The sequence below is a fragment of the Gobio gobio genome (assembly GCF_949357685.1).
Source record: "Gobio gobio genome assembly, chromosome: 18".
Classification (NCBI taxonomy): domain Eukaryota; kingdom Metazoa; phylum Chordata; class Actinopteri; order Cypriniformes; family Gobionidae; genus Gobio; species Gobio gobio.
The window spans coordinates 26,394,499-26,418,716 of record NC_137111.1 but is presented as its reverse complement, the minus strand read 5'-3'; the positions used below and the strand labels follow the sequence as shown (position 1 = coordinate 26,418,716).

Here is a 24,218-nt window from a genome sequence, read left to right as displayed (position 1 = left end):
TCCTAAACATCAGACATGCTTTATAGTAGGGATGTGACGGTGAGGGCATTTTCCCATCGGTTAATCAATGTGTGACAACACCAGTATCACCGGCAGGGGCTTTTAAATCGCTAATTCTAAACCGAAAGTATAATGCGCACGGCCGCTCTGGCATTCATAACGGTGTGGAGCAAAGCAAGTATTTTCAACTAATTCCTATAGAAGTTGAGCTTTGAAACCAAATCTTCCACTGTCATAAGTCAGTCAGCATCTCACTCTCGTGATGATCGTTCGGCTCATGTTGTATTAAGCAGACACGTTCAGTTTTTAATTGTAGTGTCTGTTCTCTAACTGAACTCCGTTAAACTTCACAGACTTCAGTGAACGAGTGTCCGACAGAGCACAATAATTCTGTCTAAAATATAGCTACATTTTGCCAAAATATCTGTTGTTGGAACATTAAATGTGCCATATATGTAGAATTTTAAACCTACAAGTAAGGAAGACCGCAGTAACTGTAAAGTGACTTGTAACGGGGTAATGAAATGTAGGCTAATATAAGTATTCATGTGTGTTACCAGTAAACATTTAATCTGTGCTTTTGTTTTTATTTATTTAAATATTTAACTTCTGCTTTAAAAAGCATTTTTGTTTTTAGATTTATGTTGTTACAATGTTAGAATATAATGTTTTTTTGCACATATAACCTATAGTTAGTTATTTGTTTTCATAGCCTTTGATATGAACATTGTTTGTAGGACAACACTGGGCAGGATGTGAAATAACTTAAATAATAGAAAAAAGTAGAAATTACAGAGATATACTGAACGTATATCGCCGTTCAGCCAAAAAATACCGGGATACTTTTTTTTTTGTGCCATATCGGCCAGCCCTAGTGTCAGGCTCCTCCTGTATAAGTGAGTGGGTTCTTGGCCAGAATACTTTGCAAAGTAAAATGTTTAGTGAGACGAACATGTTGTGACGAACGAGGTGTATGTGTAGATAAATGCATTGAGAGGCACAATGAACTGGCTGGTGTGTGACGGACCAAACGGCTTACTGAACCTGAGCCCTGAGAAGATCAGCAGCCTTCAGGAGGAGGCCCGGGAACGACTTGTCAGGTACTCAGTCACCATCCATCCTCTTCCAGAGACATTTTGAGAGTGCCCATGACATGTAAATAATAACATAGAAACGTGTGACTCTTTATCTTTAGACTGTTCATTAAAAACCCTCCCAGACCAGAGTGCACGCCTGTGTACTATGACAAATTCAAGAAATGGAACCTGGTAAGAATCCTCAATTCCTAGAGCCTTCAGTTTCTAAAGCCAATCAGTAGAATTGGGTTCTTAACCATGTGTGTCATCAGGTGGATCGCTCCCAGCAGATGGAGCTACAGGAGAAGGATGAAGGGAAATCCAAAGGTGTACTGTTTCAGCTGCATCCCATCACCTTACTGAACATGTGATGAGGAGCATCATACAAAAGAGAATTGTCTCCCAGAATCAGAGGAGGTTTTGTTGTATTTTCAGTATTATCAGAACAAAGGTGATGATAACGGAAATGCTTGAATGTTATTTCTATTAAATGTGCAGGTGTTTTAGTTTTGTTAGTTCTTATGTTACTAGAGAAGAAGATTTTCAGTTGCACGATGCAGGGTTCATCAATCTGTATTGGAAGAAACAGTATTCGACTGCACTTTTGTTTTTGGAAAATTGTATTTCTAATTTTGATGTTTGTAATGTTTTAAAACGATGTCTGTTTTAATTCAGTTGTAAGTTGAGTTACACATTCTTGCTGTAGTTTGATGTGAACAATAAATTTGTTCAAATTCCTGGACTTTTCTTTTTGAAATTTAAGGTTTTTTCTTCCTTCAGAAAACACATTACTGTCTCTAACATCAGTAGTTCACCTATTAGTTTTCCATATGATTTGTGCACTATATTCCAAGTCTTCTGAAGCAGTACAATAGCTTTATGTGAGAAATGGACCAGATTTATTTATACCAAAAAGTGTATATGCTTATAATTCTTCCCTCCACTTAAAGCTCTTGAATCTCATTTATTTTTAAAGTCGGCATGAAATGTATTAACACCCTATCCCTCATATATGTTATTGGTCTTATTGTGAACAATACATCCATGCATACACTTAAATTAACAAAAAGAAAATCTAAATGTCGATCTTCCAGTGAAATGAGACTCCAGTGACATGCTGGACTCCTTGTCTGCTTAAACCCTGCGCATTTCTTACAATCGATTGCTAGCTAGCATTCAGATCTGCCTCCATCCAAACAACCAATGAATAGAACAGAGTCCTGCAGTTCTAAAATTTGTTCTGTTTGATAGTCCATTTCACTCGGATATCACAATTTGGAAGAAAAGATCTGTTGTTGCTTATCTGTTTGTTAATGTTGTCTTCGTTTTACATTAGGTTTGAATTTTGACACTTTATTGAATAGCTAAAAAAAAAAAAACTAGAATCTAGAGGTCAAAGTTTGTGAAGACTAAATGGGAAGGTGTAAATATTTTTAATGGTAAAAGAGTGAAGGTTTTTAAGGCCATGGGTTACTAAGGTGTTCTGATGCGGTGCACAGACTGGCTGCCTGTTCAAATCTATAATGAAAAATTAAATATATAGGCCTACACAATACTAGGAGAAAAGTTTCAACAATGTTAATTAGAACACTAACATTTGCCCAAGTCTATATTAAATGATTGTTTGAAAGAAAAAAACTGGAGAAGACTGAACAAATTAATTATAATGCCAAATATAAATGTGGGATTTCCAGCATGTAATATGCCAAGCATATACTATTTTCATAAATTTTCCCATGAATGACAAGACGCAGTCTTACATTAAGGAACATTTATTTTTTCTCATTCGTCAATTAAATACAGAGTGCAAATAGTTAAAGACCTTAAAATAACTGAACACTGAACATCGTACAAAGTTGGACAGAGTTTAGCTCTGCAGTCTGACCATCATTTGCCCTAGAGAAGGACCGCAAAGCTTGTCTTTAAACACCTACACGTATCCCTACAGTTCTGCAAAAATTACAGTTACACATTTAGTAATAACATCCTCAAATTATCATTGTGCTCGAATACACAGAAAAAAAAGTCCACAATTCAACTTGATATTAATAAGTATGTCTGTACACAGAGCCACTCTAGCAGTGACGTTGAATTAAGCGATTAATCGACATGGCAGCAGGAGATTATATGACAGGCATGATTTTCATTTTCGTGTCACATTTTACAGCAAGAAATATGCACTGCAAAATAAAGCAGAGAGAGGAAGAGCACTGCAGAGATAGCAAATATTTACTCAAGACTGGACTTCATGCACTTAAATCAGAAGCAATGAAAGAGAGAAGCACTGCGTGTGTGTCCCTCTGGTATATCTATAGGTCTACGATCGCCCACAAGGTGTCATTAATGTGAATCAGTGTTAGTTATTTATGCAGGGCTTCACTTGTGACTGGCAACAGGGGGGTTTATCAGTGCCGTTACACTAACATGACGACCTTTTTTTGTTGATGCTTTTTTTTTAATGATTATTTTTTGAGGTGATATATTGGCCTCCTGTGTAGTTGGGGTTCTTCAGTGCTGGCAAAAGTTGAAGTTTTTACTGGCTATAGTGTTTACTCGTACAGAAGCAAAGAGTTTATTCCTTCTTTTTGGCCCCAGGAACCTTTTCTCTAATCCTGAAAAGCAAACAGAAAATTAGACTGAATATCTTGTCTAAAGAAAATGAAATTTTAATCAAATTTATATAGGCCTAACACAGTTTTAGGTTAATTTATAGTAATACAGAACTCACTTTCCCATTATTGAGTTAACTTGGGTGCGCACCAGCCCAAAATACTGATCAATCTGTGTCTGAAAGAGAAAGAGAGTATGAGGATAGTCAAATGCATTGGTACTTCGGTACAAAGTCTATACTAAAATTAAACAAAAGTAACACTTTATTTTACAATGTCCTTGTTACACATGTTGCATGTAGTTACTGTAGTAATAACTATAAATTATGCATCATTTCATGTAACTAAACCAAACCCTATAGTAAGTACGTGTAGTTAATTAATATTGCTCATTACTTAAATGCATGATTACACTGTATAGCCAAATTGCCATTTAGTATCAAGACATTTCACAGGTATAGAAATCAACATCAGGCATTTTGATATTGTGGCACAACATGGACTTTAGAAAAAGATTGTTGGGGGTGAACATTACCTGGTACTTTTCATAAACCACTGGCACGCTAAACATGGAAAACACAGCTAAAGAGAGAAAGACAAAGAAAAAATACAGTCAGGACAACTGCTCTCCCAGAATGCTGCATCATGTCATTTGATTACGGTTTTCGAGGTTAAAACACCCTGACCTACAGCAGTGTGTGTGTTTGTGACATCACCAACCTTCCTGACATGGAATTTTGAGTGTGTACTTAAGATATGGATGGAAGTCAGACAGCACACGCACACACACAACACAATAGAAACTGCTGAACAGTTCTTAGAACATCAACAAGGTTTACGAATCAGTGCTGCTGATATAAGAGAACGGTTATCAAACATTTATTTACAATTGCAAGACATTATAATCAGTGGTCTGCATCCACTGGTTTATTGCAGTAATAGTGTGTCTGTGTGTGTGTGTTTTATTTTAAAGAAATTAATACTTTTATCCAACAAAGACATATTCTTTACTATCAGTTGATCAATTTAATGTTACAATTTCTATTTCAAACAAATGCTGTTCTATTGAACTTTCCATTCATCAAGGAAACCTATAAAATATTATTAAGAACAACTGTTTTCAACATTGATAGTAATAATTTATAGACTGGGTAAACTCAGCCTGATCTGTCGGCGATTTGATTTCGCCTGCTTCTGTTATACTTTTGTGGGAACCAATCACAGACTATTGCGCTATTGGCGGATTCAACACGATGACTGATAGAGAGGCGATGGGTCGTTGCCCATTGATCACGCCTCTTGTGGTCTGATTGGTTGAAGGACTATCCAGTTGCGTACAGAGACATTTAATTTATGCTCGTTTATCACGCCTCTTGTGCAGTAGAAAATAAATAGTACATTGTAAGAATATTTCCCAATATTACATATATTTACAAATGTATGTATATTTGATCAAATAAATGGAGCAGTGAGCATAAAAGACGCAAGAGAACAAATCTTACCGACCCTAAACTTGTGTATGTTTGTGTTGTATTCTTACCCAGAATCAACAGGGTCAGGCCATTAAACAGTGCTCCAACATACGTCAACAACCACATCAACACTGCAAACTAAACACAGACACATGGCGTCAACTCAAACGTACAGCATTTTCACTGACATGACATCTTTAAAATCCTTTAAAAGGAACACTGACTAACTTTTTCCACTGTCTAACAAAATGAATAGTACTTAAATATCTTTAAAATGATGCACACCTACATGAGACTGCAATCATATCAGTGGCCTAAAACAGCGGTTTCATTCTAAATTGGGTGGGTGCCACTCATGGTTTGAGATCACATGACCAGTTGAATGCAACCACAAATTATTGGGCACTTTTGGTTGTAAAATATATAACGAATATGCCTGCAAATAGATTATTTCCACCAAGTCATCGGTAACTCAAAAATGTTGTAATACTTCATACATGCCAATAGGTCTCAGCATAAAGACTGCTGTTGTATCAACCAGTGAAGCAAAATAAAAATTACTGAGTGCGCATTTAAAGGGTTAGTTCGCCCAAAAATGAAAATTCTGTCATTAATTTCTCACCCTCATGTCGTTCCAAACCCGTAAGACATTCGTTCATCTTCGAAACACAAATTAAGATGTTTTTGATGAAATCCGAGAGCTTATGAAGCGATGAGAATACTTTTTGTGTGCAACAATTTCTTCTCTTCTGTCAGTCTCTAATGTTGTTCACGTGAGCACTGCGACGCATGCGTGTGGTGCTGACTAGAGTGCGGATCGGGCCGCATTTTTCTGTCTGAGCCCGGCCCACGTCCGACAGAGCAGTAACCGAACCCGACCCGAGCCCGATAGGCATTAAGATATTTATGTCCGAGCCCGACAGTTAAAATAATTTTTTTTCTCATACTAATGACACATGTACGTTTGTTTGTGTTAAGCAACTGTAGGAAGGCATTCTGAAAATAGCGCACACAGGGCAACAAAGCACACGTTAACACAAGGCCCAATCAAATAGCCAATCGAAATTAAATGAACAAAGGTCTACCAAAAATGGCCCAAGCTAACAGAACAAAACAAAACATTAACGTAACACAAATGCAGCTTATTGAAATGAAAATCACTCTTACTATTTTTCTCGAAAACTGTATGGCTACTAAACTGCAACATGGGATCTATTTACATAATCCATCCATCAAAGTTAAGGCTAGTTTTTATGCTGAAAGAGGATTGCATCAACTGTGGATGGCTTCAAGGATGCCTCCTCTGCTCAATGGACCTGCCATAAGCGCTGAAGTTGCGCTGTCAGCCACATGTAGCCTAATATGCAATATGTACGCATGTGTTGCGTGTTGTCACAGCTACATAAACAAATTTCCGCACAGGACGATGGATGTTAGGGTAATATTTTAATTACAAAAACAAACCTTTGCTTCAAGTTAAACAGGCCCATTGGCTACCTACAAAATAAGCTCTTTTAAATTTTCAATGTTCAATGCCTTAGCGCGCTGACGTGACCGAGCCCGACCCGAACATCATTTCTCGATGGGTCCCATCGGGCTCGGGTCCGGTATCCATCCTCTAGTGCTGACGCAGGAGCCGGCCAATAGTGAGCCGTTGTTCTGACGTAGAGCCCGCAAGTGCTGCACTGTGTTTACAACGTAAACAGCATCAGAGACTGACATGGAAGAGAAGAAATTGTTGAAGTCGTTATTTATGTTTTTTTCTTTGAGCACAAAAAGTGTTCTCGTCGCTTCATAACATGAAGATTGAACCACTGGAGTCACATGGACTGTTTTAACGTTGACTTGTACCTTTCTGGGCCTTGAAAGTGGTAATGGTGTTGCAGTCTATGGGGGGTCAGAAAGCTCTCAGATTTCATCAAATATATCTTAATTTGTGTTCCGAAGATGAACAAAAGTCTTGCGGGTTTGGAACGGTATGAGGGTGAGTAATTAATGACAGAATTTTCATTTTTGGGTGAACTAACCCTTTAATACTAAATCTTGAGGCTTTCAATTTGAAATTGCAATAGTATCATTGAAAATCTGAGAATGTAATGTTCATAAATGAAATGTTAATAGCTGTTTTTACCTTAATGGAGTCGACCAGATCCTGAACCAGAAACAGCCTGCGAAGCTCCTTCATGGTGGAGTTGATGTACAGCTGAGTCTTATCCACATACTTACTGATCTGATCTGCAGAGAGAGCGATCTCCACCTCAAGATAGGCCCTGATAAAGAGAAAAGCCGTCAGAATGGATGAACATGTTCGTTGCTTAAAGGATTAGTTCACTTTCAAATAAACTTTTGCTTATAATTTACTCACCCCTTTGTCATCCAAGATATCCATGTCTTTCGGTCTTCAGTCGAAAAGAAATGAAGATTTTTGATGAAAAGATATCAGGATATTTCTCCATATAATGGAAGTCAATAGACCCCAAACGGTTCAAGGTCCAAATGAGAGGTTCAGTACAGCTTCAAAAGGGCTTTAAACCACATCAAACGGTACCAGACAATCAATAAGGGTCTTATCTAGCGAAACGATCGGCCATTTTTTTTTAAATAAATAAAGTTTATGTTTTATAAGCACAAATGCTCGCCTTGCTCTGTTCAGTGATGCGCGCTCGTGGCGTCACGTAAAACGCAATTACATTGAAAAGGTCACGCTAGACGCAAAGACGTTTGAATATGTGGATACGGTCCTCCTTCCGCTCATTTGTAAACACTGACTCGGCATTTCCGCCTGCGTCTAGCGTGACCTTTTCAACGTAATTGCGTATTATGTGACGTCACGAGTGCGCATCACTGAACAGAGCAAGGCGAGGACCTTGAACCGTTTGGGGTCTATTGACTTCCATTATATGGAGAAATATCACTTGTAATATATATATTTCTTTTCGACTGAAGACAGAAAGACATGGATATCTTGGATGACAAGGGGTTGAGTAAATTATAAGCAAAAGTTTATTTGAAAGTGAACTAATCCTTTAATACGTGCAAATGTCGATGACAAACTTGAGTGTTGGACTAACTTGAAGGGGTGGCCCTCGTCGGTTTTTTGCACTGCCTGCAGGACTGATTTGTAGACTCGGAAGCTGATGGTGGCGGAGAGGACAGCCAGAGCGAGATACGCTATAACGCTCACCACACTGAACTGGGTTAGAGAGAACAGCAGCAGCAACACGCTGCCGAACACCAGTCCAGACTGCTTCAGATCCCGCCAATGTAACAGATCTACCACTGAAGAGACAGAGGGAGAAAAACAGGTAGAAAGTGATTAGAACAATTAAAACAATCAACTGGTCAGTTCTTATGTACTTTTTTGCACAACTATTACAGCATACACCTGATTGGTCAGCATCATGTCTACAAATTCACAGGATGCAAGTTTTTCTGCACTTGTTATATTATAGGACAGAAATTATGCTCTGTAAAACATGGTTATGAAGACATCTCTCAAATTAGCAGCAGTTTAGTATGTGTTCGGCGTATCACTATGTAGTAGGCAGCATTGGCCATTAACTCATTAGTATTAAATTAACATTTGTGTAAAATCTGCCTACCAACATTTTCACAAAGAAATTATGATTCATCAGTTACTTGTACAAAAATGTATCTAGATTTACACAATGAAAAAGTAATCGAGAGGGGCCAACTGAAACCACGTGTGTGCCTGAGCGTCTTTAGAAATGCGTTAAGATACAATTTTCTTAAATATATTTAATCATATACAGTAAAAGAGTAGGAAAGGGTGCGTTATAGCTCAAGCTGTGAGGTTCCTCTACATAAAAGCTGACTAATCTTGAGTCTGTAAACAGTGTTTATTGTGTTTGAACTGGTTTTGAGGATAGCACAATTGGCATTGCTCGAGGGTCTTGCAGCACATGCTCTTTAGAGACGCTGAGAGTGACAAAAGGTTGAGCAGAAAAGCCCTTATATAGAGATGGTTTGGCTGTGTTTTATGCAAATACTAACCTCAGGCACATAGTTGCTCATTTAGAACACTATAAACTCATTAGCAATAGAATGAGATGAACAAATTCATGTGTGTATGGATGTGATGTAAATTAGGCGGAATTAGTTTTGAGACGTTCTCCTTTGTGTATTAATACTAATAGAGCCCCAATCTTTATTGAGTCCCAATCTACACTGTTAAAATTGTAATATTTATAAAATGATTAAGTACAATCAACCTGGATGTTTAAGTCATTTCAACTTAAATGACATTAAACTGACGTGAAAATGAGTTGAATCTTATATAACATAAAGTTGCTCAACTTATTTTGACGAGATAAGGCGATGTAAAAACGATGTTTTATTTTTGTCAAATATTTCCCCCTACATTATAAACAAAATACTTTTAAATAGAGATGGCATTAGAACAATTTCTGACCAAAATTTTAGAGCTGGGCATGGATATAATGTATGCTCACTATAGACATTCCCAATACTTTTATTCATTTCCATAGATGTGACTTTTTACAGATCTGGAAATCAGTTTTAAAATCCCCCTTTCATCACTTTTTTGACAGTAGAAACCTTGCATTTTCCATGAAGAGGAAATGTGTAACCTTGAAGCTATCAGTTCACAACTGTCTACCTCTCACAGCACCTGTTGTCAACTTATCTAACTCTAACCATCTGTGTGAACACACACTGTACTGGGTTAATTATTTCTGTTAGCTAAGATTAAGTGCTGTTACTGTAATGACCACACTCACAATGAGCCATATGCCTTTACTATATCAACTTCAATTTAGAGGTATAGCAGAGAAATGAAGAGGAGCATGAAGGTTGTATACTTTTAGGTCACCATTCTAAAATTTTAGGTTTAGCTTGCATATGGCTAAGTATAACCATGTAAAATGACACATAAAAGCCAAAACCTCATCTATGGTTAAATAACTGTCACTGTATTAAGGGAGTAGAATTTATGCTTGCAATGTCACAGACTTGTACCATCTTAAGTTACAAGAGTAATCCCCCTTGAAGCCACCTAATGTTAAGTGTCTTGCTCAAGGACCACCAACTGCAGGGTTCAAATCTTTTGGTTACGAGCCCAGACATCACACAATCCTCCTCATGCATTACAAACTGTACAACTAGCATTCAAACCTACAAATCAGTCCCACCACTCTCTTCACCACATCTACTGCATCTCTGTCATCTACCAAGTACATCATCATTAGGAAAGTCTTTGAGCATACAGTATATACACTAAACAGATTAAAACCAAGCACTCACTGACCAAATATAACTTTCATTATGGGTCATAACACACGGCTCCTGCTCTAAGAGACCTTTCAGAGAAACTCGAAACATTCTGGAGCTTATATTTGCTATGGTTTTGAATCTGACCAGCTTTCATTTGATGTACTACAACTACTAATTTGACAAACTGATTTTCATATAATATTTAGTAGGGAAGTAGTCATATTTGGATGTGGGGATGTTTAAAGTCCTGCTAAAGTACTGTTCAAAAGGTTTAGGTCTGTAAGAATTTATGTTTTTGAAAAAAGCCTCTTATGCTCACCAAGGTTGCATTTATTTGATCACATAAAACAGTGATATTGTGAAATAGAAAATATCTGTTTTCTATTTGAATATATTTAAAAAGGTCATTAATTCCTGTGATGGAAAAGCTGAATTTTCAGCATCATAACATCGTAACTTCAGCGTCACATGATCCTACAGAAATCACTCTAACGTGGATTTGCTGCTCTTATCGATGTTGAAAATGGTTGTACTGCTTAATATTTTGTGGAAACTGTGATACATTTTTCATAGAAAGTTTAAAGTATTTATTTGAAACAGAAATCTTTTGTAACATAAACGTCTTTACTGCCAGTTTTGATAAATTAATGCATCCTAGCCAAATAAAAGTATTAATTTCTTCAATCTTACTGACCACATACTTTTGAATAGTATTGTATAGTAAAAGCTATGATGACCCAATACACTTCTTTGCATTCTTGTATGCAAGCATGTGAGATAGTGGACCGGTTTCAATCAGGTATCTGAGAAGAGCAGGTCTTTCTCCTCTGGCTGCTGGAGGAAAAACATTCATCTTTCCATCTTTGCCCAAATATCACAAGCAAGACGAAGCAAGTATTGTTAACTTGTTGCCATGCGAACCAGCAGATTGAGAGATCTCTGAATCATCTCTTCAGTCTCTGCGGCAACAGAAAGCTCCCAGTAGCTGATGTGTGTTTTCCTTCTTTTTTTTTTCACCTGTATTTTTACACCTTTGGTTGCAGCTTTGGAAGAAACTGTTACACACACTCCTGGAAGCTGCTCTGTCACACTCTAGCGTGTGCACGACATCTGTAGTCCCCTGTGTGATTCTCCCATTGGTCCCGCTGGGCTAAATTTAGCCTGGCAGAGCTTAGAGGAGGGCAGAAATATCGGCCATTTTTATCTCGAGATTTTTTGCTCAAATCCAAGTCAAGTGCAGACTTCAGATTTGACTGAGCTGCATACACTATCAATTATTAATTCTGACTGTATCTTATAAATAATAATGTTAAACAGAAAAACAACTTGAACAGAATTATTCAAATACAACCCCTGTTAATGATACACTTTCCTACTCTTAGAAATCCTTCTGTTTAACGCCTCTTCAAAATAGAACAAGACTAAAAACAGCCACACTCACACTCTTTCTCCCCACGCACACCTTTAATTATTGACTAAGCTAATGTAGACTGAAATAATACTAGCGTTTAAGAATATCCAGTAGTTAGGTGACTTAACATGGGCTCTATGAATCACATATGGACACAACAGCACCACAGAATTCACTTATCCATCAAAACCAGTGACATCTATAGTTAACTCCATCACTATAGACTCATAAATCAATACTCTCACAGAGGCCCCTGGTTTTTCATGTCAAAACTAACAGAAGACAGAGAGAGAGATACTGACCTGAACCACCCATGACTGCAGACAGGAAGAAAAAGAGAGAGAGAGACAGTGAGTGGGAACGCACACAAAAGGAGAGAGAGAAAGGCAGAGAATGAGAGGGAGGGGGACCGGCTCATACTACCATTGGCTAATAATGGACATCCACACATACACACACACATACACATACCAGGTGACAAATAACTCAGATTGAACAAAAACACACAATCGAAAACAGAATTATATGTGACCCATCACAGAACCCAATTAATCCATCTTGTTTCATACGTCCTATGTGGCACGTGTGTGTGAGAAAAGAAAGAAAGGGGGCAGCAGTAGTTGCTATAGATACAGTGTTCCAGTTTTCCTTACACACATTGCTTAGGGGGCCAGCTTAAAATACGAAGGTGGTGGTGGTGGGGGGTAATTGTGTGCATGTGTGCTGGTGTTTAAATGTCGGAGTGTAATTATAGCATCAGAGAGCTTGGCAGCAAAGCCAACATTAAACCCATCTATTCACTTCCTGAGTGAAAAGTCATTGCCACAGGCAAAGGCCTGAGTGCTACTGTGGAGTTCTGGAAGTAAAAATCTCCTTCATTTTCTCCACAGGGGAATTGATTTCAATATGCTTTAAAGACAGCCCTACTGTGAGCTATGAGGTTAAGGAATGGCATATGCTTTTGTCAAGGCCATTAGTCCGCATTATTTCAACTTATTTTTCAAATAATCATGTTCAACAGTAGCCTGGTCCTATCAGACTCTCGTACATTTCGTTTGTACATTCTCCATTGACAAGCGTTTACTTCCTTGAAGGCAGGAACTCTGTTGAAGTTTAAAACTACACTCTGGATCTGCCATAACCAATCGCTAACGTTTGGTCAAGACATATTTCATCTCAAACTAGCGCACAACATCAACGTCATTGTTCTCAGCCACTCCTTCTGTTCGCTGATTGGACCGGTTAAAATTTGATCGGAGAAAAGCAGAGAATATACTGCAATCCCAGACGGAGTACTGAAGGAAAATGAAAATTGAGCAGAAGTACGTAGGAGGGCGGAGCAAGGCTAGTTTAACAGGAGAATTCATTGCGAAAAAATACATGCTACAAGCGGCGGTATCTATGGACTTTTAGGGTAATCAGCTAACCTAGCAAGTTCTTTTTATTGATGCCATTTTATTCCGTTTTAAATATCTAAATGTTAGTGAGAAGAAGAAAAATTGGACATCGGTTATGTTCATTTTTGCTCACTCCTTTGAAGGCATCTGGAGTAAAACGGCTCTACACTCTAAAAAAAAAAAAAGGTTCTATATGGCACCAAAAATGGTTCTTCGTCGTAATCATAGAGGAACCACTTTTGGTGCTATACAGCACCATATCTTAACATGTTCTGTTTATGGTAGTGGTGCTATATAGCCCCTTAGTTAGCGGTGCTATATAGCACCTTAGTCAAAGAACCGCTGAAGAACCACTGAAGCACCAAAATTGGTGCTATATAGCACTTAAAAAGGTTCCCCTATGATTACGAGCCAAGAACCATTTTTGGTGCCATATACAACCTTTTTTTTTTTAGAATGTATGTTTATCAAAGCACATACAAAAGACCTGAACCGGAAGCGATGCAACCTTATGGAAGCTTCACTCTTAAAAAAAAAGGTTCTATATGGCACCAAAAATGGTTCTTCATCGTAATCATAGAGGAACCACTTTTGGTTCCTATATAGCTATAGCTTTGCTATATAGCACCTTAGTCAAAGAACCATTAAAGAACCGCTGAAGCACCAAAATTGGTGCTATATAGCACTTAAAAAGGTTCCCCTATGATTACGAGCCAAGAACCATTTTTGGTGCCATATAGAACCTTTTTTTTTTAAAGAGTTGTTTCCGCCACAGAATAAAACATTTTAAAAGATAATTGCGACTTTTTATCTCACAATTGTGAGTTTACATCTGTGAGTTACGCAATTCTGCCTTTTTTCTCAGAGTTACGAGATATAAACTTTATTGAGAGATATACACTTTATTTATAAACAATTGCAAGTTATAAAGTCAGAATTACCTTTTTTATTTATTTTTTTATTCTGTGTCGGAAACAAGCTTCCCTGCTATAGGAGTGTGCATACTTTGCAATAAATGTAAAATATATTGTTCTATTTACATAATCAATATCTTTGAATCATTCAATAGATAGAATTTACATTTTTGGTTGAGCAATCCATTTAAAATAAGTTACCAGTGGCTCAGTCTTTTCTGAATCCACACCACATCCATGCTGTTTTTGTGCCAGTTTAAGTTTTAATTAGGGTTGGTGGTACCTTATTGGTTAACGATCTGGGCTGCTAGTGCTGACACATATATCTCAAAAATAGGTGACCCAGGCGGCAGAGTTACTGCAATCACAATCCTGGTACTCATACAGTACATCGGGCTCCTAATCTGAAAGAACTATGCAAAAGCTATACAATTTTCTGCAAGCCAAGTGTAATATGTAAGAATCAAGAGAGCTGCACACACGCACAACCATGGCAATTCCAGAGCTTAACAGGAAATGGAATCCATGTGGGCAGGATGTGCAGCCCCACCAAACAATACAACAATAATTGAAATCTGGAGGGAATATCTGTTCCTAATAATTCATTTAATTGTTACACAAATTGTGTGACAGGGAGGGGATGGGTAAAGCTGATTTAAAGCAGAAAAAATATATATTTAGCTGATTCTCTGCAACTCTTGACCAATCCCATAATTATTATAATGGATTTTCAGAGATGCTGCTATATGTATGGATAGACACAACTAAATAATGATGCATTGTGTACACGTTTCCATTTAAAAAGTCTACTAAACTAAACTAACTTCAGCAGTGGTTTTGTCAAGTGTAATCAGGAAGAAATCTATTTATTAGCACATATTATTAGATTATTTTATATTATTTTATAAACAAATACTTGCTTTTATTTAATTAAGTTTCTAGTACAGGCGAATGTATATAAATGAGTTCAAATAAAACAGAAACATCGGCTTCGGGGCTGTGAGTGGTTTTAAAAATACAGCACTGAATGTTATGCATTTAGGGGGGTCAATAGAGTTCAATATGAATCATCAAAAACAAGAAATGATTTCATAGTGATGTCATGCAGTCCTGCCAGGAAATACAAATAGCATACATATAGAGAAAATGTGATCAAAAGCAAAGAGAAAATATGTGCGTCCCAAAATGTGTGGAATGTTGGATACTTCATGCACTCAACTGGTGCATCTTTTCTTATTAACGGGATAGTTCACCAAAAAATTAATATGATGTCATCATTTTCTCACCCTCGTGTCATTCCAAACTTGTATGAGTTTCTTTCCTCTGTTGAACACAAAAGAAGATATTTTAAAGAATGTCGGTAACCAGACAGTTGATAGAAGCCATTGACATTGATTTTTTGTTCTTTTTCTAAGGAATTCAATGGCTAACGCCAACTGTCTGGTTAACAGCATTCTTTAAGATATCTTCTTTTGTGTTCAACAGAAGAAAGAAACCCATACAGGTTTGGAACAACATAATTGAATTTCTAAATTGTTTCCGTACATAAAAGGTAGAAACAGATTAATGACTTATTTACTATGCATTGTTGTGGTAAACATTAAAAAGGACCCTGCAGATGTCTAGGCAGTTTTTTTTTTTAAACTTTGGCCAGTGACCATAGATATGCATAGATGTCACGTTTGACCCCTCCAGACATGTTTGTGCGCCCGCCATCTTGCAACGGTCAGCATGTCGTCACAGTAAAAATCAATGATGCCACAACATTGCGCAGCTTCTGGTTGTGAAACCGCCAATACTTGAATTCCTGAAGGAATGGGATAAACTTTCATAGGTGGAAATGTGTTGGTTTGTGTTTTTATATGCATTAACTCAATATTACAGTTTTTTTACTATGGTACTTTTTAATGTTTTGCTAATTTTGTGTTAGCTGACACCTTTGTCTTGTTGTATTGTGTTAGTTTAGCATCATCTGCTGAAGACTTTTGCAGATATAGATATTCATAGATGCGTCTAACTACACTCTAAAAAATGCTGGGTTAAAAACAACCCAAGTTGGGTTGAAAATGGACTAACCCAGCAATTGGGTTGTTTTTGGGTTAAATATTTGCTTAAAACAACCCAGTCGCTGGGTTAAAACAACCCAATTTGGGTTATTTTTAACCCAGCATTTTTTAGAGTGTACGGTTGCAGACGCTCAGTAAACTTGCTCTCGAATGTTCACGGACCGATTTTGACCGTTCCAATATGGCGGATGGCTTACGTATAGAGTGGGGCAGGTATGACATCACTTTGTAGGCCAACACGCGGAAGCATTTTAGCACTTCCGTTTCCATCGTCCCGAAGTCAATGGGTTTTTTGAATGGGATTTTGGTTAAATGGCTGAAATAAGGTTTGTGATGAAAACGAAGCTCAAAACACTTTAATGTTATATTCTACGACATTAAATACATCAGTATTACCCCACTCGTGATTTTTTTGAAGCTGTTACGCATCTTGAAAAAGGCGGTTGTTAACAAGTGGCTAAATGGGACTACAGAGGCTGTCGAGGAGATTAAACGTCATTGAGCCGAACAGGTAAGTTCAGTCCGCTTTTACAGACTCATTATGCTCATAATTGTGCTCTTACAAACTATTCTAACGCAAACGTTCTGGGAAAATGTTGTCAGAAGCTTAGTGTTGGTGACGTTGAAGTCGAGCGACCGTGGAGTTTGTTTATAGCCTACCTTTAGCTTTTTACTTCTGGCAACTGCATTTAGGCTTCAAAATTTATAAAATTTGTGTTCATCTATGAAAATCTTGATGGACCAAATGTGTAAGTATCATAAACTTGTGATGATGACAGAGCTTTTTTGTGCGAAAATCCAAAAGCCTATCGAAAAATCCTAATGGGTTTTTGTCGAGGGAACCAGTGTGATGCTAACTGCCGGTTGGCCTACAAAGTGACGTCATACCAGCAACTCTCTATGTGACCCATGGAAACAGCTGCTAATGAGGCATCTATGCACATACATATATATATATATATATATATATATATACACACACTCACCTAAAGGATTATTAGGAACACCATACTAATACTGTGTTTGACCCCCTTTCGCCTTCAGAACTGCCTTAATTCTACGTGGCATTGATTCAACAAGATGCTGAAAGCATTCTTTAGAAATGTTGGCCCATATTGATAGGATAGCATCTTACATTTACATTTACATTTAGTCATTTAGCAGACGCTTTTATCCAAAGCGACTTACAAATGAGAGCAATAGAAGCAACTACAACAGTCAGAGGCTACAGTATGCAAGTGCTGTAACAAGTCTCACTTAATCTAACACAGAACACACAGGATTTTTTTTTTTTTTTTAAATAATTTAGACAGACAGAAAAATGAATAGAATGTTAAGTGCTATTCTTGATTGGTCAGGTGCTGCTGGAAGAGATGCGTCTTTAGATGTTTTTTGAAAATGGCTACAGACTCGGCTGCTCGAATTGAGATAGGCAGGTCATTCCACCAGGTGGGGGCAGTCCAGGAAAAGGTCCGTGACAGTGATTTCATGCCTCTCTGGTATGGCACCACAAGGCGTCGTTCACTGGTAGAACGCAAACTCCTGGAGGGTGTGTATGTCTGAACAAGCGAGTTAAGGTAAATTGGTGCAGAGCCAGTGGTTGCTTTGAAGGCGAGTACCAGTGCCTTGAATTTGATGCGAGCGGCTATTGGTAGCCAGTGGAGTCTGATGAAGAGAGGCGTGACGTGCGCTCTCTTCGGCTCGTTAAAGATCACCCTCACCGCTGCATTCTGGATCAGTTGCAAGGGTTTGAGAGTGCATGCCGGAAGGCCCGCTAGAAGAGCATTACAGTAGTCCAGTCTGGAGAGAACAAGAGCTTGGACCAAGAGTTGTGTGGTCTGCTCAGATAGGAAGGCTCTAATCTTCCTAATGTTGTATAATGCAAATCTGCAGGACCGGGTTGTTGCAGTAATGTGGTCAGTGAATTTTAGCTGATCATCGATCACAACTCCAAGATTCCTGGCTGTCCTGGACGGAGTTATGGTTGATGATCCTAGCTGAATGGAGAGATTGTGATGAAGTGCTGGGTTGGCTGAGACCACAAGCAGTTCAGTCTTTGCAAGGTTGAGTTGCAGGTGATGCTCCTTCATCCAGGCAGAAATGTCTTGCAGTTGATGGAGATTTGTGGGATGCATATCCAGGGCACGAAGCTCCCGTTCCACCACATCCCAAAGATGCTCTATTGGGTTGAGATCTGGTGACTGTGGGGGCCATTTTAGTACAGTAAACTCATTGTCATGTTCAAGAAACCAATTTGAAATTATTCGAGATTTGTGACATGGTGCATTATCCTGCTGGAAGTAGCCATCAGAGTATGGGTACATGGTGGTCATAAAGGGATGGACATGGTCAGAAACAATGCTCAGGTAGGCCGTGGCATTTAAACAATGCCCAATTGGCACTAAGGGGCCTAAAGTGTGCCAAAAAACATCCCCCACACCATTACACCACCACCAGCAGCCTGCACAGTGGTAACAAGGCATGATGGATCCATGTTCTCATTCTTTACGTCAAATTCTGACTCTACCATCTGAATGTCTCAACAGAAATAGAGACTCATCAGACCAGGTAACATTTTTCCAGTCTTAAACTGTCCAATTTTGGTGAGCTCGTGCAAATTGTAGCCTCGTTTTCCTATTTGTAGTGGAGATGAGTGGTACCCGGTGGGGTCTTCTGCTGTTGTAGCCCATCCGCCTCAAGGTTGTGCGTGTTGTGGCTTCACAAATGCTTTGCTGCATACCTCGGTTGTAACGAGTGGTTATTTCAGTCAAAGTTGCTCTTCTATCAGCTTGAATCAGTCGGCCCATTCTCCTCTGACCTCTAGCATCAACAAGGCATTTTCGCCCACAGGACTGCCGCATACTGGATGTTTTTCCCTTTTCACACCATTCTTTGTAAACCCTAGAAATGGTTGTGCGTGAAAATCCCAGTAACTGAGCAGATTGTGAAATACTCAGACCGGCCCGTCTGGCACCAACAACCATGCCACGCTCAAAATTGCTTAAATCATGCAATCAAATTGCTTCTTTCCCATTCTGACATTCAGTTTGGAGTTCAGGAGATTGTCTTGACCAGGACCACACCCCTAAATGCATTGAAGCAACTGCCATGTGATTGGTTGATTAGATAATTGCATTAATGAGAAATTGAACAGGTGTTCCTAATAATCCTTTAGGTGAGTGTATGTGTGTATGTGTATATATATATATATATATATATATATATATATATATATATATATATATATATATATATATATATATATATATATTTATGACTAAAACACGCTATCAAACAACTAAAGAGGCCATAGCAGCCACCCAATATATTACATGTAGGCTACTAGAAACCAGAATGTTGTCAGGCCAACTATAATGCTGCATTTTTCATCTAGTTACAGACAACAATTTCAGCTTTACACAACAATACTGTAGCTTTACAAACACTGACTGCTAACACGCACACAATGCACTACCTACAAATGCAATGTCTGCACTCCCGTTATCTGGATGGACATTTAAAATGTGCCTGTCATTCTGCTGGAACAGCCTTGAGAACAGGTTTTTTTTCCTATTTTCTTACTGTTCCACCCTCTCCCTCTTTCTTTCTCTAGGTATCATGGATGCCTGTTGAAGAGAATGACGTAATCAGGATGGGTGTGACCTGGTTGCTATAGCGACAGCCTCATCTAGCGTTGCTGTAACCAGGATTGAATATAAAAACAGGCTGAACTTTGTACCATGCCATCCGTAGCCTAATCTAACGGCACAGCGTTAGATATCAGAATTACTATGAAGCAGACAGACCACCTGCCACCCCTCATCCCAAAACAGCTGCCTCTCCTCTCTTTGTCCCACCATCGCAGAGACCGAGAGGAAGCCGGGGCTTCACGTAAAACGCAAAACCTAATACATACACTCAAATTCATGGCATAACATACGGTGTCAAACATGATGTTGTAAAATAAATAGCATAACATACGGTTTTACACAGACAAACACGAAATCTGTACCCTGCCCTCTCCAGCTGCTCCAGGTGCACTCTTTCTTCCCTTTATCCATGTCTTCCCCTCCTCTGTCGCTTCTCTCGCTGCTGTCGTCTTTCTTTTTTCCCTTTCGCTGATTTTATGTATTTCCGAGACCCACTATCTCACACGTCCGAACGGCATGAATGGCCAGAGAAGAGAGCAGGGCAGAGGGATGCTACAGCTACTCAATAAGGAAACAGACAGAGAGACGGAAGGAGAGAAAGAGAAGGAGAGGTGCCGCTCGGCTGGATGAAACCGTAAACACTGCAGCCTCCTCCACCGCAGAAAGCGGATCGTACCATATGCAGCGCCCGGGGCGTGATGGGGGGGATTCAGATCAAAGAGGCCCCACCCTAGCCAACAAAGCTCATACATAAACATGAGCACGGCCATGTGACCTCAGTGGCATTGTTGTCGGCAAAAATGGGTGGAGTCTGATGTTTTTTTTTGTATTATTTCTTGGTATCCCCAAACTGTTTTTATTTTATTGCATTAAGGCAAGAGACCATAGGTGAATAGGGTAAAGACAAAAATTAATAGATGTCAATATACTTCCCCAGTTGATTGATTACATTAAGAATTGCAAACATTTTTTGTATTACAAGTTGTCTGAAATGTAATGTTTAAATATGCAAATTAGGCTTTATCTAATGAAATATGCACTCATACATTTCTAGAACAAAAAAATGAACATTGGATAAAGCAAGGTTCAAAATTCTTGTTTGATTTTAATCATATTAGTCAAAGGTTTTATTTTATTTTATTATTATTATTAAAAAAATTTTTTTTTACAAATTTTGGATATCTCTTTTTATCAATCACAAATCAGAAAATACTGTCAACAACCAGAATTTTTTTTCTCCAAAGTTTTTTAAGGAATAAAATGTATAAAATCAGGCAAATTATATATGAACAAACCCCTCTGTAAAAACCTTCATAATATAGATAGGGATAAAACTATGAGAATATGATATTTATGAGAAAAAATCCTTTTGACAAACTAGCCTTTCAATAAATGTACTGTAATTGAAATCTACAGGCACAAATTTCCTCCCACTAGTCACTTAATACTTAAAAAAAAAGCTTCAAATCTCAAAATTGACAGATGCATGTTTTTGCCTGTAGTGTCTCGCCTCAAGAGCTTGTTTCCGTCACTGAATAAAAAGAAAGGTATTTTTCTCTCACAATTCTGCATTTTTTTCTTCAATTGCAAGTTTATATCCCACAATTCTGACTTTATAACTCACAATTGCAAGAGAAAAAAAGTCTGAATTGTGAGATAAAATTATCTTTTATTTATTTTTTTAATTCCGTGGCGGAAACAAGCTTCCATAGGCCTACTTAACAGAACATTGCAGGCTAAATGTGAAAATATGAGTCCTTACAGACTGTGTTACAAATATTAATATGCCTACATACTCATTACAACAGAGAAGCAAAAAAGGGAATGTTTTCAGAAGGTCTGTTATTCGACGATTTCAGTGTAGGCTTATTCATTTTCATCATCTTCTTCTGTTTCCCATAGCATCTTCCCTCAAAGGGTTCACCAAGGTAACAGCTTAATCTCCCTGCCTCCCGTGTTGCTATGGCAACAGGCTGATCTGTGCTGATCCAGATTGTCTCAGAATTGCAGTGTAATGTACAGCACAGTTGTTTTAATGATTTAATATCACCACATTAAAAACACCAGGCCCGTTCACATGAAGATATACTTAACACTGGAGCAATCTGTTGGTAGTGTTCTAATAAAGCATTTCAATTTTTAAAAAAAACCCTAAAGCTTTGTTACATAAAACTGCAGTCTCTATCGCCCTCTGCAGGTGATACACGGGAGAGCCGCAGAAAAGGCGTTGACCTCTTTTTCAAAAATTCCAGAACCTTCAGTTTCACTCATCACCAGACAATGAATGGAATATAATGTGTGTTTCGTGTTTCTGTTAACGCAATTCACAACATCAGAAATACATTAATCTGTTATACAATCTGTCCATTTTTTCTGTAGCTGTATAATATATATTTAAAATCCCAAATGCTGTTCCTTCAGTCAAAATGATGAAAAATATTTCCTGATGCTTGTTGCATCATATCTGCGTGCACTGCCCCCATTTTACAAATAAAACATAAAAATACAAGCAAGAAAATCTGCTTTTCTGGATCCAAAACACATTAAAATGTTCTAATGTTCATTCCTCCCACCGCTGTCACAATTTCAAGGCTCTCAGGTTCACACACTGAGACGTGTGTTTTGGTTCTGGAGCCGACAAGTTCATAAACCCAGTAGAATATCATTTCACTCCTGCCATAAATATCCAAACGAAGGCTTGCAATTTTATTCATATTTCTAGAGAATATGAGCAGCAGCAGTCCTACATTCCATGTTGTTTTTTAGTTAATAATGATCTATTCTGCAGATTGAAGTAGCTGTGATATCTTCTTTGGTCAGGGTACACACTATTACCAGAGCTTTTTTGCTGGCTCTTTGTTATTGAGAAGTTATGTAAATAAGCCACACTGCAGTTGTTTAAACCCACCACTAGAGGGAGATTATCCCCTAATTCAGTCTCAATTGACCCCAGAATAAAGTGGATCTGTCTGTGGCTGTGCCTGGTCAGTCAATGTCTTCGCAAGCATGTGAGTGTGTTTAAAGGTACTGCACCATAAAACGGCTTTCATATCACTTCCAAAGGACCATGATGTCATGTCTAATGATCTAGACATAACAATAAATCAATTCAAGTGAGCTTTAGTCATAAACAAGTATTTAATGGCTACAATGCATATTCATGGCTGGAAAATGGAACACTTATGAGTTTATTTATTCTAGTTTATATGCATCAAATCATAAACCTTAAAATAATTGATTAATAGATTAAGGCATCTTAGTAGACAGGATGTTACACAAATGTTACATGTTCTAATGCCTGGACACAGCCATGGTCTCTCAAACTCTCCACCATCTAATCAAATTAGTTCTTGCAACATAAGCAGGCTTTTCTATTTAAAGTTTTTTGAAAAACACCAGCTGTGACAATAATCTCCTCAACACTGCATCCTCTGAACATTGTAGAATTATCAAAAGGCATGGCTACAGATTCAAAGAGTTAATGATAAAGAATCAGATCAGTGAGCTGCATTACATAGGGAATCCATGATTTAACTGAATATTTTGGGTTTAATACAATAAAAATTAAGGTAAATTCTTGTTACATAAAAATCTAATGCTGTAAATTATACAGCATTTGAGATTGATTCAGACTATAACTCACCATTTTGAATGGACCATTCATTCTATTCATTGAAAGAACCAGCACATAAGAGCCCATCGTTTTAAGGAATGGGCCGTGTCCTACTGTATGTGTTTGATTCACTAAAAAGAGTCACTTTATAGGAGTCCTTTGTTCCTTAATCAGAAAGATGTTTCTTGCATTTTTTTTTTTGGCAGTTCCTGTTTATTTTATTGCATTACATTCAATACAGACTGTGAACTCACATTCACAACTCTTTTGTGAGGCACGACAATTTTCGATAATGAAAAAGATTATGCTAATTCAATTATACTATTAAATACATTCATTCTGAATGAAATAAATTAAGTAAACTATCTCTAGTGTTGCTGTAAAGCTGTTATGGTGATATAATGCATCATATGATCTATTCAAAATAGGTTTTGTATTGAATGTGTTTAGAGATGCCATTTGGTGATAAACAGGAAATTAGCTGGTACTCCTACATCGTCACTTCATCAGTTCATGACACTCACCACCTCTCATCACAGCTGTCAGGCATCAGTGGATGTTCCCTGCATCACAGCACTAATGTTAGCTGGGTTCCAAACCTGCAATATCTAGAGTCTAGAGCAATGGATCTCAACCTTTTTGACTCCAAGATTTGTTGACCCAGGTAGAGGTATAGGACTGTGAAGCTTTGATTGCGTTGATGGATTCAATCTATACCATCTATGTTTTGATCATCATTCTGAATCCGGTCTGGATA

At 38.0% G+C, this 24,218-nt stretch overlaps 2 protein-coding genes across 4 annotated transcripts in view; one reads left to right on the top strand and one right to left on the bottom strand.

Annotated features, from left to right (window-relative positions):
- The window catches only part of tdrd9 (tudor domain containing 9), a 30,683-nt gene extending 28,866 nt beyond the window's left edge, over positions 1-1,817 (top strand). The window contains exons 33-35 of the mRNA XM_079841930.1: positions 982-1,100; positions 1,196-1,268; positions 1,349-1,817. Of these exons, the coding sequence (XP_079698056.1) occupies positions 982-1,100; positions 1,196-1,268; positions 1,349-1,447 (291 nt within the window). The 3' untranslated portion in view covers positions 1,448-1,817. The remainder of the gene's footprint in view (positions 1-981; positions 1,101-1,195; positions 1,269-1,348) is intronic.
- A 1,015-nt stretch (positions 1,818-2,832) lies between these two features.
- Positions 2,833-24,218, bottom strand: part of rtn1a (reticulon 1a) — a 36,113-nt gene continuing 14,727 nt past the window's right edge. The window contains exons 1-7 of one of the 3 annotated variants that reach the window (XM_079843361.1): positions 20,211-20,503; positions 8,229-8,436; positions 7,289-7,427; positions 5,226-5,295; positions 4,221-4,267; positions 3,805-3,863; positions 2,833-3,688 (exon numbers count right to left, since the gene is read on the bottom strand). In XM_079843361.1, the coding sequence (XP_079699487.1) occupies positions 3,649-3,688; positions 3,805-3,863; positions 4,221-4,267; positions 5,226-5,295; positions 7,289-7,427; positions 8,229-8,436; positions 20,211-20,259 (612 nt within the window). In that variant the 5' untranslated portion in view covers positions 20,260-20,503 and the 3' untranslated portion in view covers positions 2,833-3,648. Of the gene's footprint in view, positions 3,689-3,804; positions 3,864-4,220; positions 4,268-5,225; positions 5,296-7,288; positions 7,428-8,228; positions 8,437-12,123; positions 12,165-20,210; positions 20,504-24,218 lie in introns of those variants that run through there. The other 2 variants (XM_079843362.1, XM_079843360.1) reach the window with 2 other exon arrangements.